General features: G+C 32.9%; 1 protein-coding gene and 1 long non-coding RNA gene across 10 annotated transcripts in view; one reads left to right on the top strand and one right to left on the bottom strand.

Annotated features, from left to right (window-relative positions):
* Nucleotides 1-20250, bottom strand: part of uckl1b (uridine-cytidine kinase 1-like 1b) — a 71131-nt gene that overhangs the window by 30481 nt on the left and 20400 nt on the right. For all 9 annotated transcript variants that reach the window (XR_012398861.1, XR_012398862.1, XR_012398863.1 and 6 more), the window contains exons 4-6: nucleotides 9998-10168; nucleotides 1845-1916; nucleotides 1574-1763 (exon numbers count right to left, since the gene is read on the bottom strand). Coding sequence is in view for 6 of the 9 variants with exons in the window: in XM_681683.8 (XP_686775.4) it covers nucleotides 1574-1763; nucleotides 1845-1916; nucleotides 9998-10168 (433 nt within the window). In the remaining 3 variants the exon portion in view is untranslated. The remainder of the gene's footprint in view (nucleotides 1-1573; nucleotides 1764-1844; nucleotides 1917-9997; nucleotides 10169-20250) is intronic.
* Nucleotides 4121-7018, top strand: LOC103909669 (uncharacterized). The gene is made up of 4 exons (XR_001797342.4): nucleotides 4121-4254; nucleotides 4341-4383; nucleotides 4472-4618; nucleotides 6087-7018. It is a non-coding gene; the product is annotated as an uncharacterized lncRNA (long non-coding RNA).

Below are 20250 nucleotides of genomic sequence, written 5' to 3'. Positions count from 1 at the left end.
AGATTGTTGTGGGACTACTGTACAGATGTTATTATTAGAGATTATAGATAGCAAAATCTAATGGTTTTTATTTTAGCGTTTTTTAAAGCATGATGGTAAAACACAAACGCCATTATGAATGTATTAATATATATGCTTGTATGATGTAAAAATTCTGAATAATGACAAACAGTACTAATTTGTGCATCTCCCGACCGTGTGCAGCTATACTGCCGTTGTGACTTGTGTATTCTGGAAAATTGTTTTTACCCCTTGGTTTCGAGTGTGGTCTTGAAAAATTTATGTTTGAAGGGCTATCTAGCCCTTCCCCTTAGCTCTCTGCCTTCAAGATAAAGATAATTGGGACCAGGGGGACGGGGAAGGGATTAGTACCGGGATGAGCCCGTGTTATTCAGCGGTTGTTATCTCAGAATAACATAGTTGGAATATTGCAACTAAACAATCAGAATTAAGTTTTAACACTTAAGTTTAAGTTGTCACACTGCTATTCTTAATTGTTTGGCACCCTTTGCCTGAAAAATAGGTCAGTAAGTAAGGTCAGTGGAGGCATTTAGCCATTTTTCTTTTCGACAAACTTTACTTTTAAATCGCAACATGTTCTTCATTAAGCATTTACATAAATACATGAACATGGGAGTACTTAAAAGCTGCAAATATCACAATAGCGATCCTTGGTGTCTGTGAAATGTAAGAGAGCTCTTGGATTTGTAATTTGTGTTATGAAAAAAAAAATCTTTAACAGGTTTGGCATTGTTTCACTTGCCCTAAATTACTCGCACTTTTTTTTTTTACCTGTGAATGTTTCCCAGCTTTTAGCTTGAGTTCAAATTTTGGCAAGTTTAAGGTAAATACCATGTTGTTTGTGGAAAATGTGCTGCGCATTTTAGATCATTTGTGCTGCCTAATAGAAACTTGCGTCTATTTGTGCTTGTATTTACTTTGTACGTGATCTACACGTAAGAATACTTTATTTCATATATGGTGTAAAACCAGCATTACAGGTTTAAACTGGTTTAGAGAATGATGTAGAGCAAAAAGTTACAACTTCTAGGTTGAACAGAAATTTTCTGACCTTTTAATGGATGAATTTATATAGCTGTTGTAGAATAAAGCTGATTAAACTTATCGACTGCACTCTAAAAAAATAGCATAAGCTGTTGTTCAAATTATTTATTTAAAATGAGTTGAAAACAATCCTTGAGTTTTTTTTTTTGGGACAACTTTTTTTTTTTGTTCAATCCACTTACATTTTTAAAAACTATTAAGGTAACTTAATTCATTTATGTTTCCCCAGCACAAATCGATTGTGTGGAACCTGGCATTTTAACAGTGTGTAAGTTACCCTCTTTACTGGACTTTACACATAAACAATACACTATTAGTACAATTCTCTAACTTGTAGATTATGAAAAACTTTAGAATATGTTAAAAGTCAACTGAAGGATGAGTTTTTTTTTAGGATTTTGTATAAACACGGTGACATTTAACAGCTGCAGATTCATTGTGAACCTGAAGAAAATTAGTTTGACTGAATGACATAAGGGGGAATGATTAATGACAAAGCCTAACTCACCCCTTGGCACCACAATATCTGCCAGTCTCATGGTTGGCTCAATGTACTGTTCAAAAGCCGGCTTGACAAATTTGTTATACTGTTTGATGACTCCCTCGATGTCCCGTCCACGCTCTGTGATGTCCCTCCTGAGCCTCCGTACCAGCCGGATGTCAGAATCAGTGTCCACAAAGATCTTCATGTCCAGCAGCTGAAACACAGACAGATCTCGCTTACTGTGGAGATGACAAAAACAGGACACATTTACGTGATGAGCAGTTTAGAAGATCACCTTCAGCAGCTCTTTATCCGCAAATGACATGATGCCCTCGAAGATGATAACACTTGCACCATACACTGTTTTCTGAAACACAAACACACATTATATAAACTAAATGCCATACTGTAATTGTTTTTTTTTGTTGTTTTTTTGTAGAATCATTTTATCTATTAATAGAAGGCAAGAGTCGATAGGTTTATTTAAGTTTTTGGACTTTCAGCAGTTAAAATTAAACCACACTGAACACTGAAAACTAAACTGACACGGTTTCAAATTACTAGAACTTCTATATTAAGCTGCATTGACACAATCTACATTGTAAAAGTGCTGTAGAAATAAACATACAGTAAATTGTTTTAAAAAGTTAGCAGTAGGGACTCAAATGACCAATATAGTTTCCGTTGAAACTAATAAAAATTCCATTATAATATTATATTATAATAATTCCATAAAAAAAAAAAAAACATTTCAAAACGATTACATGGTTTGTGTTGTATTCATGCAGGTTTTACTTTCTTTTACTCATTGTTTACTAGACAAACTACATGACAAACTGAAAAGAAACTGCATTTCATATGTTTTTTTTTTTTTTACACGCAAAGTGTTACCATAAGTCACTTTTTATCTTTCCATTAACAGAATGTTTTTCAAATTAATTACTTATTACCATTAGTGTTAAGTAACAAATTACAAATACTCAAATTAATGTAATTAAGTAGTTTTTCTCAGGAACTGTAATTTACTAAGTAGCTTTAAAAGTGTGTAAAACTTTCCCTTGAGTACATTTTGGTGATGTATTGGTACTTTTACTCCACTACTTTCTTTTAACCTGCAGTCACTACTTTATTTTTCTTGTCTATGGGGATTAGACAAATCAGTCCTGTGATTCCTGTCCAATCAAATCACACATAGAAGGTAAATCGCATCATAATGAACCACCTCAAGACATAGGCGATTTATAATCGCAGCAAACTGGAAAACATTTCACGTGTCCAAAAAGGTGTCTAAAATTTTTTTACACGAATTGACCCAGATACTGTTTAGATGCATGTCACTGATGAGAAGATGGCAGGTGTTTACTGTATGATGACCGTAATGGCCTTAAACACCCAGCAGGCACAAGACGTCAACATGACATCAAATTGACGTTGTACCCTAACGTCATGGGAACATTGCATTTTGTTTGGAAATGAAAATCGGGTTGACGTCAGAACTCAACGGCAGGCCAACATCGATGTTCAACCTAAAACCAACAAAAGATCAACATCTAATGATGTTACAGCTTGACGTTGTGTGGATGTTACCACTATGACGTCTATCAGACGATGAATTTTGGTTGCCATAGCTGATGAATAAATGTCAATATGACGTTGGTTTATGATGTTGGCTCGATTTTGGCTTTTGCTACAGCAGCAAAACACACTGTAAAAAATCCAACTTGCAAATTGCTAACTCAAATCAAAATTGTAAGTTGGGTGGACATATTTTGAGCCCAGTGTTGAGTTTACTTTTAAAAATGAGTTAACTGAAGGTTTAAAACTGGTTTGTTCAATGAAAGTAAATACTTAAGTTGAGCAGACTTTACATTTTGAGTTCTTCACTGGATCATCTACTTCCCGTCTTTGCACATGCTCAGTCTGTCTTCGGGTGCCATTTTGCACGAGGTGTCCTCTCACCAGCAGCAGCTGCCATCTCCTGATTCAGGTAAGCTTTGTTTTAGCTTTATTATCAAAATTAATCTAAATAGCGTGCAAATCTAAAGTAAAATGTAATGTTATGTTCCCAAAAAACTAAGTTACATCGTGTGAAGATCATTTCTGACAAGCTCGGGCTAACAAGCTAGCCACCTGTGAAGTTTGCTTCATTTGAAGGACTGTTTAACGTTAATTTGCTTCTTAAACTGGAGGGAAATGTAGTGAAATATTGTTGTTGCAAACAGACATATCTGAGCGGCTGGTCACCACTGTATTGTTAACCCTGTTGTGTCTGTATTAAAACAGCAATGCGGTAACATTAAAACCACTTCAAAATAATATTTAGCATACCACTTTAAATATACAGTCACTAGTAGTGTACATATAGTATTCCAGGAGCTTGTGGTTTTTATGATTATTTATTTGGCATACATTAACCATTTATGAGTTAAGTAACATGTATGTATGTATTATTTAAATCTTCTCTTTTTATGTTTGCAATATTTATTTTATATTGTGCTTTTTAAAAACATCAGTTTAATTTATGAAAACAATTTGACCTGCAATGTTACATTTTTATTTACTTTTTTATAGGTTTGGAATGCAGTGTAAGTTTTGCAAATTTGTAAACAGTAGCTGAGAAGTTACACTACAGACTACATCGCTATCAAGGACCATCCTGGCAGCAGCCTTGTTTGTTCGCAGACTGCTTCTGCACTTTAAAGACTGTAGGTGCATTAAAATCACATTTGACATTAGCACATTAACAGTCCGCTGCAGTTACTGACTATTTGATTTTTTTAACCTCCTGTAGCTGATGTCCGAAAACAGTGGCCTGCATGTTTTTGGGAGTTTAGGCAAGTTTGCATTTGAGATTATTTATTTCAAAATGTATAACCCTTGTTCACAATTCATACTATTCATTTTTTTATGGTCTGTTTGTAGGTCTATGCTGAGTTTTACAGGATTACTCAAACCAACCTCAAAGATATCTTCTCTTTTTCGGATGAATACGCTATCAAGTTTTATGGATCATGTGGTGGGCGATATGGAGAGATAATAAGAACCGCCCTGGACCAACTGGACAATCAAGTAATTATTTAGCATTCAATCATATCACTGATTAAAGGGGGGCATATTAAACTTTATGGAGTTTACCATGGAGTTTCTCTTTTTGTGTGCAATATTGGAATTCATGCAGGTCATTAATCTTTGAAGTTACAAAACAGTTTGTTCCCTAAAAGAAAAGTTTGTAGCACTGTTTTCACCTCTGTAAAGGATGCTACATTTTCATCACTTAGTCTTTAGTAGAACAACCATGACTGAGTCCGGCTGACCAGGGAGTGAAAACAGGTGCTGCAACAATAATTATAAAGCAAATTTCATTTTTAATAATTAAAACATGTTGGGAATTTCTGATCAAAATGACTAACCTGTGAATAACCATAATTAATGCCCTTCAATTGTAAAGTGGTGCCACCTGTCATCTCTCAGGGTCTGAGCATCTGGTTTAATGTGACAATAGCTGATGACCTATGGCAAGCCGTTTTAACTTTTATTCTATAGCCCGTACTAGTATCTATTTTCTTGTTACTAGTACTTATCCATTTTCTTAGTTCTTTTCCATTAAGTACTAACTAGTACTTATTTATTAGTTACTAGTACTTATTTATTAGATACTAGTACTTATTTATTTGTTACTAGTACTTATTTATTAGATACTAGTACTTATTTATTAGATACTAGTACTTATTAAATAGATACTAGTTCTTATTTATTAGTTACTAGTACTTATTTATTAGATACTAGTACTTATTTATTAGATACTAGTACTTATTTATTAGATACTAGTACTTATTTATTTGTTACTAGTACTTATTTATTAGATACTAGTACTTATTAAATAGATACTAGTTCTTATTTATTAGTTACTAGTACTTATTTATTAGATACTAGTACTTATTAAATAGATACTAGTTCTTATTTATTAGTTACTAGTAACTATTCTGTTGTTACTCGTAATGAATTAAAAATTTTCCCATTCATTTCTATGGGATCTCTAATTGAGATATCAACTATTCAGTTTTGACTAGTATGTATTCCAGCTGTGACTAGTGCATATTTTTATCTACTAGTAGTTAATCATGAGGTACTAGTACCTATTACTGAGATGCTACTACCTAATTAATAGATACTAGTACTTATGTATTAGATATTAGTCCTTATTCATTTGGTACTAGTATCTATTTAATAGATACTAGTACTTATTTATTAGATACTAGTACTTATTAAATAGCTTACTAATGTTTATTCATGTAGAGTTGATGCTTAACGGATAATCAATTCACTATTTGCTAATGCTTAATAAATGATTCATTATTATAAAAGTGTTACCTGAAATGTTTTATAAATAGAAGGTATATAAATGACTGTGTTACTGACATTACTACCTTCAGTTTCCAAATTAAGTTGCTTTTTTTTACCTTGCTTTTTGGAGATGTTTGTGATTTAGCAGTAAAAATAGTTTTTCATCCTCTTTTTATGTTTCTTTTTACTGCAGGACACAGAGCCAGAAGATATTTGCACAATAGAGATGGAGATGGACATCCTTAGCACTGTTGCCACTCTTCAGACCAACCTAAATGTAAGGTGCCTGTCTGTGGTTCTGGAAGAGCAAATCGTGCTGGAAAAGATCTTCCGACAGCTGTTGTTCTCCTCTTTGGTTTGATTAATTTCCTGAACTACCCCAAAGAACTGAAACACATCTTTAAAACTATTCAGAAAGTGTTTATTGGCCTTGAATGCATTTGTTTGTACACTGAAATTGTGTTACTCTTGGTGTTGTCACCAAACTTAAATTCAGTTTTGATTTTACATTTTCCAATTTTAAAAACATCCATTTCCCACCAATTGATAGATTGGCTGTTGTGTTCAAGCGCTCAACATAAATGACTGTGATTGGCTGAGAAGTTCACCATTTCACTGCTCTTCACTGATGTTCATGGAGTGCAAACACAGATACACACACACACACACACACACACACACACACACACACACACACACACACACACACACACACACACACACACACACACACACACACACACACACACACAGCGTACCACTTGTGTCAGCTTATACACAGACCAGTTGATCAATGTGAAATTCTTAAGTGTCCCTGTATCTGTGGTTACACTCAGTAAACAGCAGTGAGTTTGGTGAACTGATGATCTTCACGCCCAATCAGTCTTTTCTGTTGAGCATGTGAACACAATGGCAATATAACAGTGTTTAAAACATGGTCAACAACGCTCAAATGTTAGCAGGAAATGGACGTTTTTAAAATTATAGAACTGATGGGTAACAAAATTAAAATATCGTGACAAAACTAATTACTCTTGCACTTTGAAAAAAATGTTGATAGTGCAAGCATTTGAAATATTACTTTTGCTTAACTCGAGCACTTAAAAGGCAATATAGGATTTGAGGATTTACCTTTTTGTTGCCTCTTTTCCTTCTCTGGACTGCAGTACATTTCATTTGGACAGAAAACTGTTTGCAGAATTGTCAATAAATATATTCTTTGATATTGTGTTTTATAGTGTGTTTTGTAATCTCTTAACTTCATACTTAGAGTCATACAGGTATTTGTTTGAGAAGCGCAGATATAAGATTTCCATAAAATTATGAATTAAAAGATAAAGATTAAATCAACTTAAAAATTAAGGCAACCAGCTGCACAGCTTTGAGTTAACTGAACTTCTGTTAAGTTGTGCCAACTCATTTATTACAGTTTACTCAACCCCTGTTTAATTTTAGGCAAACTCATAATGACAAGTTAGATGAACTTAGGCTTGAAAGTTGTCATGACTTAAACCAGCCATTTCAGTCAACTTAAAAAAACAATTTGGCACAACTTCAATCACTGAAGTTGAGTAAACTCAAAATTTCTTTGCAGCCGGTTGCTTTAAAATTTTAAGTTTACTCAACTTTTTATTTTTTACAGTGCACCACACCGGGTGACACTCCTGGCAGCTAAGAACAGGAAACTGAATACTTCAAGAAACAATATTTAAAACGTTTTAATACTTTTTAAGGGCCACAAATTGACACCATTTTTGCTTTTCACTGACACCATTTTCATTCCAGAAAAAAAAAAGTATGGTTTTAATGGAAATGTTATTTGTTTTAATGGAAACTGTATTGGTCATTTGAGTCTCTACTGGACATTTTTGCATTCTATTGATGGCATGATAAGAGTAAAAAGAGTAAAAAGTAACTGTGGCCCTGTTCACGCAGGTATTCATATTCAGTTTTATCAATCTGATGCAACTTTTATTATTTACAGGACATAAAAATGCAATTAAAAGTTTCAAAACATATAAACTCAATTTATCAAAAGACTAGCCTGTTTTATGCATTAAATAATGAAATATATAATTTCCTTTATTTCCGATTAGACCATGCATTTTAGTCTGTTTTACAGTATTAACATGAGCATATGCTTTTTTTAAAATAACATTCGTTTAACAAATATTTTAGCACATCGAAAGTGATTAAATTACCTGTCGTTTGATTAAAGAGAACATTGACATTTTGAAACAAAAAAAAAAAACTGAACTGAAACTAAATTATTAAAAATAAACCTGCGAGATTTAATTTATGTTCTGCGGCAAAATTTTTTTTATTATACCTTAAGTGATGAGGTAGGTCAATTTATTTTTTTGCTTTTGATGAAGCAGCATTCAACTTAAGCTCTTTAGACCATGCGACTGACCGTTTCTCAGTGTTTCGCCACAATGTCTTTAAATAAATTATTAATTTAGGCCTATTTTCATTATTCATTTATTTTCATTATTCTTTTATTATTATGTACAATAATTGAGACATAAAATGAAATAGTAAAATATAATCAACAACGAAAATGTAAATAAAAAAGTAAATAAAACATAAATGAAAATGTCTTGTCTTAGTCCTATCAAAATAGCAAACACTGAACATCTCTCTATATTTAGGCTATAAGACTGCTTTATTTATTTATTTATTTATTTATTTATTTAGGCATACTTATTTGTACTTAATGTTTGTGCTTTTATTTCAGTTGTCTTTTATTTCTTCAATTCTATTTTCCAAATAGAGTCCTCTTTGCACTTAAAAAGTTTACAATAAAGCGTGTTAACATATTTTTAAATGATTAATGAAGGAATTATAATACTTTGACTTATTATTTAATCTCATTTACAAGCACAGTAGCATATTTAAAGCTGCTGTATATGCTATTTCTGTCCGTTCGCATCTCGTTCCTTTGTGCCCCCTGGCGGCTTATTCACAGACTGCAGTCATACAATAAAAATATTTACATTTACATTTAGTCATTTAGCAGACGCTTTTATCCAAAGCGACTTACAAATGAGGACAAGGAAGCAATTTACACAACTATAAAGCAGGTGGCACACCAGAAGCGCCGCGCAGCGCCACGCAGCACCACGCAGCACCACTCAGCGCCATGTATTTTAGAATTCTAAACATAGGTTTCTATCAGGATACACACACCGTCGCCGCAAGTCGGCGGCTGTAAGCGGCGCCCGGCAACGACTCAGGACGCAGTTTATTTTTCAGCCGCGCCACATCTGATTAGTTTCATGTTAAATATCATTCGAATGTGCTCGTCTGGTGTGTGTCTCGGCGCCGAGCGGCGCTTCTGGTGTGCGACCTGCTTAAGAGCAACAATGAATAAGTGCTATAGGCAAGTTTCAGGTCTGTAAAGTCTAAGAAGGAAAGTATTAAAGTGAACTTTCACCTACTGTAAATGTTATGTGTGGCTACACTCTTACCTGTAATTACTATTTTTAATTGATTTTCTTTCTTTTTCCCTTTTCAGTTTTCTATTGGTTGTTTTTAGTGACACCAGGCTTTTAAAACTTCTGTTGGGGAGTCCCAACCTGCTATAAGTTTGTTTGTTTGCTTGTTTTTTATTATGTTGTAGGGCTCCCAATCTTTTGTCATTTTGGGTTGTTTAGCTGATTATGTCATGTTATTAAATAATTCAGCTGAAGAATATTGGCCGTTGTCTATTTATGTTAGGTTGTCTTAGGATCACGAGTCTTGTTTAAGTGGGCACTTTAACAATAAACATTACTTATTAGTCTCGATAAAAAAATAAATAAATGAAAATTAAAGGATGCACCAATATGTACTTTTTGGTACCAATAAACAGATAAATTTGGAAATCCAGAGAAGATATATATTCCAATACCTATAAATTTGACTTTATGTTGAATAAGTTATTAATTATAAATCTTAAATGATGCTTGATAAGTCACTTTTGAACATTCAAAACATTTAAACAAACATAGAATGAAAACTGGACTTTTATTTTGTAAAATACAGCAGCCACTTGATCAAAAATATGGATTTAAACCATTTTAAAATCACAAAACACTATATAAGTTTGTGTTGATGGCTTACCCATTCTTTCTGGCGTCCGTGTGTGGTGAAGTCGTACACTGGGATCTTGACGCTCTTGCCCTGCTTGAGTTTGCGGAGCGTGTGAACCAGCAGGACGAAATCAAAGGCGTCTGGATGGTCAAAGTTGTAATCGTTACTAGCGGCCTGCAGCTGCTGTTCAGACGTCAGAACCTGCGGGAAAAACGTCAATATTACACCTCTGACTTCAGCTCAAATGTCTGCCCGCGTAACAGATCATGGCTGGGTCACTGAAAGGTTGCAGGTTCAAGCCAGAGCAGAACTCACTGTTCTTGAGCATTTTCTTTTTAAACAGACTCGACTGCAAAAAAAGTTCTGAAAATACACCGTAGTTGTTCAATATACTGCTTAAAAATAATTTGCATTGTGTACAGTGTTCCCTTTATTCTTTTTTTGAGCATTATATATTTGATAAAACAAATTAAATAGGAAATTTTGGGGGAAAAAAAGATTGTATTGAGCATGCATTTGTTTTCCAGTTGGTGGAATGAACTCCCTAACTGCATCAGAACGGCACTCACTTGCTGTCTTCAAGAAACGACCAAAAACTCAACTATTTAGTCTCCACTTTCTTTCCTAATCTGCAATTGCCTCTCTGGCTATACCACTACCTACTACTACAAAAAAAATTTAAAAAAATTTCTTACATTACTAATGCTTTCCTTCTTAGACTTTACACACCTGAAACTTGCCTACAGCACTTATTCATTGTTTCTCTTATAGTTGTGTAAACTTCTTCCTTGTCCTCATTTGTAATTCGCTTTGGAAAAAGCATCTGCTAAATGACTAAATGTAAATGTAAATGTAAAAAAACTTTTATTAAACCACGAAAGGTTAATTAAATGCTTCAAGTCTGCATAAAATCAATGTTGATTTTAGGGATGCACGACATATTGGTGATTATATCAATATCGACCAATAAATTATAGTTTTTATATTATCATTATCGGTCCGATATAAGAATTAGGCTGATATCTTTAAGCCAATAGGTACAAAATTGTACAGAACTGACTGCCACGTGCACGTGTCAGACTTGTCCACAACACTATAACAGACTACTAAACCTTTGATCGATTATTTTTTCCGGCAACTGACAGCAAGAATTAATATAGAAGCGCTGTCTGATTGACTGGCAGAACCTACTTGTGTTCAAAAGATGAAAAATGCCAAATGGGAAGAATTTATGCTGCATTTTCTAAAGTAAAACATACCATCTGTATTTAGCTTTTTCGCATGGACAATGGCTCTGAACTGTCAAAACACCTCTCAAAAAGTTTTTACGGACATCACATATTTGTACGTGTGTATATTACTGTAACACATTTTATTCATATGACCATTTAAGCTGGTTTCAGTTCTAAGTGCTTTCATTTTCATTTTACTTAAAATATATTTAATTTTTTTGTCAATCAAATCCCATTTTATTAACCTATCATTTATATACAACAGTCAATTTGTCTGTTAATTTACTAAGCAAAGAAAAGAAAATAATTTATTTTTCTCATGCTAATTTATGTGTAATCGTGAATATCTACAGTACATAATCATCTTGCAATCTTAAAATTATTGCTTTTTTGGCTTTTAGTAGGCTATTTAGTTTTTAAAATAAAAATAGTTGTTCACTTTATAAAAAAAAAACTATTTATATTATAACATTTTGTATTGTATTTATATTATGAATATTAATATTTATCGGCTAATATTTATCAATTATCGGCTTTCAAATCTTAATAGTTATCAGTTATAAATCCATATCAGTGCATCCCTACTTGATTTATTGAATGTTTTGTCTTAAAATTAACAATTAATCCATGAAAGTTAATGTCCATGAAAGACTTTTTTTGTAAACTTTGACAAGTTGGGTAAAAAAAAAAAAACACCTCCCACCTAATATTCTGTTCAGTTGAAAATACTGAAATACCTCACCAGAGGTGGATAGTAACGAGTTACATTTACTTGAGTAAAATTATAGGGTAATGAGTACTTTTTGAGTAAATTTAAATATGTTACTCTTACTCAAGTAAATTATTAGAGAAAAATCAGTACTCTTCGCTACATTTGGCGGCATTTCTCCGTTACTGCCAAGTTGTTTGCAAATATCACGAGGCACCGCATTGAAAAGGTTGTGTCGCGCGAGGTTGCTATAGAGACGTATCTCCCGCTTTTGGTTATAGTGTGCATGATGACAAGATGACAACAAGAATAGTTTCATAATGCGATGCACTCTGACCTGAAAAAAGTGGCAAAATAATCAAAATTTTTAGACCTTATTAATGGTAACTATGGGATAACTAAAGAAACTGCTGTTTAATGGAATAACTGATTAGCCCTGCACACATTAGTCATTTCACCATTAAAAACATTCAAACATTATCCTTAACATAAACAATTGCTTTAACAAAAAATATTATCAACACATTTCTATTGTTTTAATATCTCATTTCTAATAACTGATCTGTCACCTTAGAATAAAAAGATTCTATCTGACATTTTTATCAAAATTGAGTTATTGACATATTCTTATTAAATAACTTATTTATATTATGGGATGTTTTCTTTAATATGTTGTTTGCGATTTAGGACTTTTTAGGGAAAAAAAAAGGTGATTATTTTCAAGTGACATTTAAAGACTTAACTAGGTTAATTTGACAAGTTGGGTTAATTAATTAATGATGGTTTGTTCTCTAGACAATCAAAATAAAACTTTATTATATTTGTAAATGTATATATATATATATATATATATATATATATATATATATATATATATATATATATATATATATATATATATATATATATATATATATACTTGAGTAATACTTGAGTAATTATTCAATGAAATACTTAAATACTTTTTTCACTCTTACTCAAGTAACTTTTAAGATTGTTTGTTTTACTTTTACTCGAGTACAAATTTCCGCAAGTTCTTGTACTTTTACTTGAGTATAGATTTTGGATACTCTACCCACCTCTGTACTTCACACAGACTTTCAAATTTTGTGTATTTGTTTTTTTGCATTGTTTTGATTTAGCAATGAATTTAAATTAAATCGCCAAATATAAATGAATTAATTTGTTAGTCAATTTAATTTCCATTATTTGATATAATAATTTTGTATTCAATCATAAAACGAAGTAAAATACACTGTTTTGAATGATTAAAATATAATTAAACCAATAAAATGAAAAGCCATAAACTGTCTTGCCTATAAATATAACTGGTATCACCAACAAAGACGCCAGAATTGGAACCTTAATTGTATAATATGTTCAATAACCCCCGCATAAACAGTCTAAATAGATTTTGCTTTTGTAAGTAAACATCTTAAAAGTATCTCGGATCTTCATAGAAGGTCAAATTTATTCGAGGTCTTAGTTGCATGTTTTTTTTTTTTTTTTTGCCCGCTGCATGCAGACCCAGTGCCAGACTGCAGAGTAAATGAAGTGTGTGGTATGATTACCCCTCGTCCTCTGCTAGGGCACATGTCTAAGGTCAGCTCAGCTAAATTTAGGAGGAACGTTTAGAGGCAGGTACATGTACACAAACACATGCTTGCACGTCATTTTGTTCTTTCACTTGCCGTTTCCTTCTCATACATATTTCAGATCTCCAGCATCAGTTGTTTAATGGTTTTAACAAATGCCCAACTAATAGGGGTATAACGGTAAACTAAAGTCATGGTTCGATACATACATTGGTATTGGGGTCATGGTTAGGGCCAGAGAAATCTACATTTTTTGCTATTTTTGCTAAGAATTTTATTTAAAAAATCTGTGGATTAATGCGGAAAGATTTTGGGAGTATCATAATTAAAAACTTAATATATGAAATAACAAATAAAACCTTTTCCACTTTTTTATGCTTACAATGCAATTTTTACATTTAATTAGATTTTTTAGCTGTTTTTATTGTTATTATTAATGTAGCTCACAATATCTATTTATTATTTATTTTCTTTTATTTCTTTTTTTTTTTGCCATAATGACATTAAATTATATTTTACTAGATATTCTTTCAAGACACTTCTATACAGCTTAAAGTGACATTTAAAGGCTTAACTAGGTTAATTAGGTTAACTAGGCAGATTAGGGTAATTAGGCAAGTTATTGTATGACAGTGGATTGTTCTTTAGATTATTGAGAAAAAAAATTTAGCTTGAAGGGGCTAATAATTTTGTCCCTACAATGGTGTTTAAAAAATTAAAAACTGCTTTTTTTCTAGCCTGAAAAAAACAAATATTTTCAGACATGCTGTAAAAATGTCCTCGCTCTGTTAAATATTATTTAGGAAGTATTTAAAAAAGAAGAAAAAAATTTGAAGGGGGCTAATAATTCTGACTTCAACTATATATATATTAATTATATATATATATATATATATATATATATATATATATATATATATATATATATATATATATATATATATATATATATATATATATAATTAAATAATAATTATATATATATATATATATATATATATATATATATATATATATATATATATATATATATATATATATATATATATATATATATATATATATATATATAATTAAATAATAATAATTAAAAGCCAGGGTGCTGGTCTGCAGAGGACTATTATTTTGAGGGCAATGTTAAAAGCTCAGATTTGGTTGACCAATCAGAGGAAAAGGGGTTTCAGCACCGCCTACATGTGTGAGCAAAAAAAAAGAAAAAAGAAAATCGGCCAATTTTTAGTTTTCCTTTTTTGTTTGAAAATGGATATGGAATGGACGGAAGAGGTAACACTTTAAAATAATGTTCCAATATTTCATGTATTTTCACTTACATAAACTTAGTATGAATGAAGTCATGCTTGTTAACATTGATTAATGCACTGTAGGTTAACATGAACTAACAATGAATGACTTTATTTTGTGAACATTTGTGAATGATTTAAATGTAATGTGCATAACGAATGTGTTTGTAATGCAGCAGGTGACAGAAAAGATGGTTGAGTCAATGGTCTGAGAGGCTTTACTTCCAGATTCCTCAGTGTGCTGTAGAGTCACTCACTGCCTGCCGAACTTAATGGATTATGTAACTTAAAGCACACTAATGGCCTGTGCATGTGCATACACATGCATACATGCATGCACTCACACTCGTTATGCGAACAGATGCAGGAATGTTCTGCATCTATGGATAGAGATTTAATATGCTCACATCAGTATGATTGGGGCTTGACGTACCACAAATGGTGACACATGACTTTTGATTGAATTTACCTTTCAAAGTGTGGCTCAAATATAATCTTTGTATTTTTATTAAAGTCAAGTAAACAAGTAAACCAAAGTTCCCAAAACAGCAAGTATTTAAAACTAATCTTTTGAAAATCTCTGAACCAAAGCAGGATCAATTTCTTGAACATTTCTTAATCACAGCTCTAACTGTTATACTGTTAATTGTTCAGGAAAAGCAACAGAGTGAGATAATGTGCAGAAAAATAGTTATGTGCATTAAATTAGTGAATCGAAGAAAACATGATTGCGCAGATCAGAATCCACATCAAGTAATATTCAGGAATCATTTTAGGTGGAAGCTCCAATGAGGCCTAGCTTTAGGCTGGGAGCTGATTAGCAAGTATAAAATAAACATCATTAATTAACTAAATATATATAATTTTGATATTTTACTTTGAATAAACACGTGTACTGTAAATTAAAGTGTTTTTGGAGGACTAAATTCAGTCAGTCATATACTGTATGTTGATATATTATGTAACTGAATTCATCACTATCGCTTGCCAAATCCAAGATGGATACATTGCAAAAATAAAGAACTACAGTGGAATGATGCAACATTGGTAGCGTTTACTATGTGGCTCTTTGAAAAACTGTAATTTATTGTAATATTTTTAATTATTGTGATCGTACCTGTTGAGCAAATAGTTTTCCCCATTTACTGCAAGTCAAAATAATTTGACTTGTTAACCTATAGTGCCTAATGCAGGGCTATTCAGTTAGTTTGTCATGGGGATCAGTTTATGAAAAGCATCCCAAATGAGGGGCCAACATGTGTTGCCAAAACAAGTGGGAAAAGAAGAACAATTGTTTGGAGATTGGAGTTTCCAGCTATGAGAGCACAACTGGACTTATGTGTGGATCAGTGCACGCGACACGCAGCAGAAATACGTTTGTATGGAACATTTTTTTTACTTGAGAGCTTTTCGCATCTGGAAATGGTGAAATCCGAATTTGCTGCCAGTCTCCTTTTAAAATAGATGCAGCTCCAGTTGGTGTTGATAGGATTGTCTCTATAGATTTGGTAAGTGTGTGGGATCAGTGCCCTTTCTTTGTTCATTCAGATGGCAAAGTTATAGTTCATATCGTCAGCAGTACTCTTTCAGTGTTTAAAGACAGACCTTAGTCAAAATGATTTCTAAGTTACTTAGTTTACAGTGCATAATATCACTACAATATTATGGGCTGAAAGATCCACTGTAATTGCTGCTCTCCGAGTGAAAACATGTAAACACTGCAAGCAAATTATTACTGACCGTCTGGTTAAATTTTCGCTGCATTTTGCAGGATAGTCTAGACACGCACGGCTTTCTGACCTACCGAGTGCAACTGAGTTACCGAGAAATGCAGAGGTTTTTCTCTTATACGACGTGCGGGATCAAACATTTTACTGTCATTAAACACAGTCACTGTTTTTCTCCCCTGCGCCTGTGCGTTTGTTTTCCTCTGTGAAAATCAACGCGCGCCCAAATGGAAACTCCGATTTTTATTCAAATCCTTCCCTCTTATCCCTCCCCTGACACTCCGAACTTAACAGAGCTAGACACACCCACTTTCCTGACTTTTTCAAACTAGTGGTGTGAAAACACCCTGCTGAAACAGGGGGGTTTCATGGCCCTTAAAGTAGGCTTCTTCTAAATTCAAACACATTCATACATTATATTTTGAACTGGATAACAGTTAGAGATGCGAAGATTATACATTTTGGTTGTACGATTATAGTCTGAAGAATAGCATGGTTACACAATTATCACGTCTAATGTAAATTTAAGTTTTATATTAAGTATTTAATGAACTGTTGTTATCATCTGCGTTCATATCTTTTGTTTACATTGCACTGAAAGTCACGCACAACTCTCACCACTATTGCGTGAGATGTTTTCTACTGGGTGTTCCCAGAAAGCCGCAAGCACAATGGTCCACTTGCACATGCATATTGGCATACAGTATATTCTTACATTAGAAATAACAAACCTGCGTGTGAAAAATACACGATGTGTGAACGGTTCGCTGCTATAGTTAATCTAGTGTGCGTGGTTAGCCTTGGTGTGCAAGCTCGGAACTTTAAACTAGCACACCGTTGGCATAACTTTGTTTAATTGCAGAGTGCAACAGAAATGCGGTGTGGAGAAGCCTTTATAATAAATGATTAATTAAATCGAAGTTAATAGTGAAATCGGCTAATAGTTGCATCCCTATTAATGATATCAGTGCAATGTACAAAAGCCCTTTCTACAGACATATCCAAATGTTTTCGGCTGCTCGCGCCACTGCTTGCATCACACAATCTGGGTGATACCTTTCATCACACTGGGTGATACCTTTTCAGACGGCAGTGATGTACTATGCGTACAAATATGTTCACTTTAGGTACTAATCCATACCATTAAGGCACTATTATCACCTATTAATAGTAAATAGGGAACTATGGTGTACCTTTTGTATAGCTACTACTCCAGTGACAGCTTTCATGCTGACAGGATTCTAAGTAGAACTAGAAAATCAGAGCACATCATTCCAATCACTGCTCCTCAGGGGCTTCATGTATCAATGCTGTGTACACACAAAAACTTTGCGTATGCCAGATTTCACGTTCATGTTTGGATGACTAAAGATGAAATTAATGGAGAATGTTCGTTGGTCGACACCAATCAGCTAGACTCTCCCACTCTATTTTTTTTTTTTTTTTTTGTAAATAATTCATGTCTGGCGTACGTGCATTTCTTGTGTGTGTTTTTTTATTTCCATGGTTTCCATACCATGCTGTTGAATCGCTGTAAAGTTAGTTTGAAATTTGACATTCATTAGACATTCGATTTCAAACCAATTAAATTCGTTGCTCCTGTTATAGTTTGAGCCAAAAATAGGTCAGATAGGCATAAATGTCCCCTTTATGTTGCACAAGGCTTAATCTCTTGATTAAAAAAATAAATAAATTAACCATACGAATGAATTAAACAATTCAACCATATGAAATTATACAATAAAACCTGTACCACAATGTTCAGAAAAACATCCTACTTATTGCATAAAACTCTGTTTTTTGGAATTAGCACTTTATTTATTTTATAATATTTTTTAAGTATCTTTAAATATAAAAATTGTAAAAGTAAATTAAACTCTGACACCATTTGAAATGGAATATTCAAATCAAATCTAAAAGTGTGTGTCGGACACAATTGAGGTAACTCTCTCCTCAAAGGGTGTTAGTTCAGCAAACATACCCTATTCAACCACCTGTCTGGTCCACACTTTGATGGTGTGCCGCTGTTCTCCTCTTAACCTGCACCTTTACATCGGACCATCTGTTTTTTAATTCACTCCCAGTGCGATGTTCAGACCCCACTGCGTTAACAGCGTCAGCTAAACTCTCGCTACCCCCAATGGGAGCACCCCCCAATTCACATTCTGTTTCTCTTCTTGCTTGCTTTTGCCATTGCTTTTTCAATTGGTTTTGCCAAAGTAGAGTCATTAACATATATATTAGAAGGAGGAGGCAGGGAGTTTCACTTGCGCTCAGTTTCACATTAATTCAGATGTACATAGAGAATATGCGCATTGTTTCATAAATCAGAATTTTTTTATGTGTACGCACATTTACAGCTTTGTCCGTACGCATTGTTTTAGTATGAACTTAACGCAAGTCTTTGTACATGAGGCCCCAGGTCTTTACACTGGCTTCTAGTTTAGGTTAGGCCGGTATATGTTTCTGACGGTATGATAACCCTGGATAAAAATATCACTGTATCATGTTGTTGTAATTATTGCTCTAAAATGAGTTATTTTTAAATGCTTGGGTAAAAAGAAAGAAAGAAAGAAGATAATTTATCACCACTAAACACATTAGATTTAATTTTAAGAAACATTTATAATATTTTGTAACAGTAAACATGTCAGGCTAAATAGTTGATTTAAAACTATTGAAGCTATCTTCATTAGTAAAAAAAACCCCACAGATTTCTTCATAAAACAAAAAGAAAATCTACTTAAAAAGTCTTATAACCATATACCTTTCGAACGGTATAACAGAAAAATGTAGCATTTTTAAAACTTAGATTTTTCCAAACTGTGGTAAACCTTAAAATCGGACAACGCCCCATGCCTTTTTCAGTTCCATTCAGATTTTAAAGTATTATTGCTTGTTTACAAATGAACCTCAATACATTGCAGATACGCTCACTGAATACAAACCAAAAACATCCCTCAGATCATTAGCATCAAGTAAAAATCCCAAATCCCAAAAATCTCAGAAATCCCAAGAGTTCAAAGTAGAGTGAATCTACTTTCAGTTACTATGCTGTGGTGTTTTTTTTATTTTTTATTTATTCCTTATAAACTTGTTTTAACACATTTTTAATATTCACAGAATTAATCGTAATAATTTTTTAGTTTTTGTTTTATATCTTATTGTTTCAGAGATGATTTTCTTTTAGGTTCGAAACCATTTAAATCTTCAAAAAATGGCAAAGTCGAAATAGCACTGTGGTGCAAAGTGTCTTTATTTACAGTGCTCTGTGAAAAAATCTCCTAAAAATAATAACCAGCAAAACAAAACGAAACAAAACAAAAAAAATAAATAAAATACAAGCAAGTAGCCCTAGGCTAATGTTTTCTTTCTACAAATGCGATAAATCAATTTACTGCTCCACACAACTCCACAACTTTACTCCAACAACCCACACCATACTGTGCTCACTCTACCTTTTTTATATAGGTAAGTATCAGGTAAATATATCTATAAACATTTCTTTGATCAACATTTTGATATATGTATACACTTTATTTGCATATTATAAGGTTTACCACCATAACTAATTCTTTTTATATTTTCTGTTTTTTATAAACCCCTTCTGTTTAATTATCACCAACAATCTTTCCCCCATACATTAAAACAAATAGGATCTCTGGTTGGCCGACCCTTCTGCACATGCGCTAATAAAAACTTCAAATTATCATTGTGTA

Source organism: Danio rerio, chromosome 23, assembly GCF_049306965.1.
Source record: "Danio rerio strain Tuebingen ecotype United States chromosome 23, GRCz12tu, whole genome shotgun sequence".
In the NCBI taxonomy this organism is placed as follows: domain Eukaryota; kingdom Metazoa; phylum Chordata; class Actinopteri; order Cypriniformes; family Danionidae; genus Danio; species Danio rerio.
Note: the sequence above shows the minus strand (reverse complement) of the source record. Positions and strands in the feature narration are given on the sequence as shown.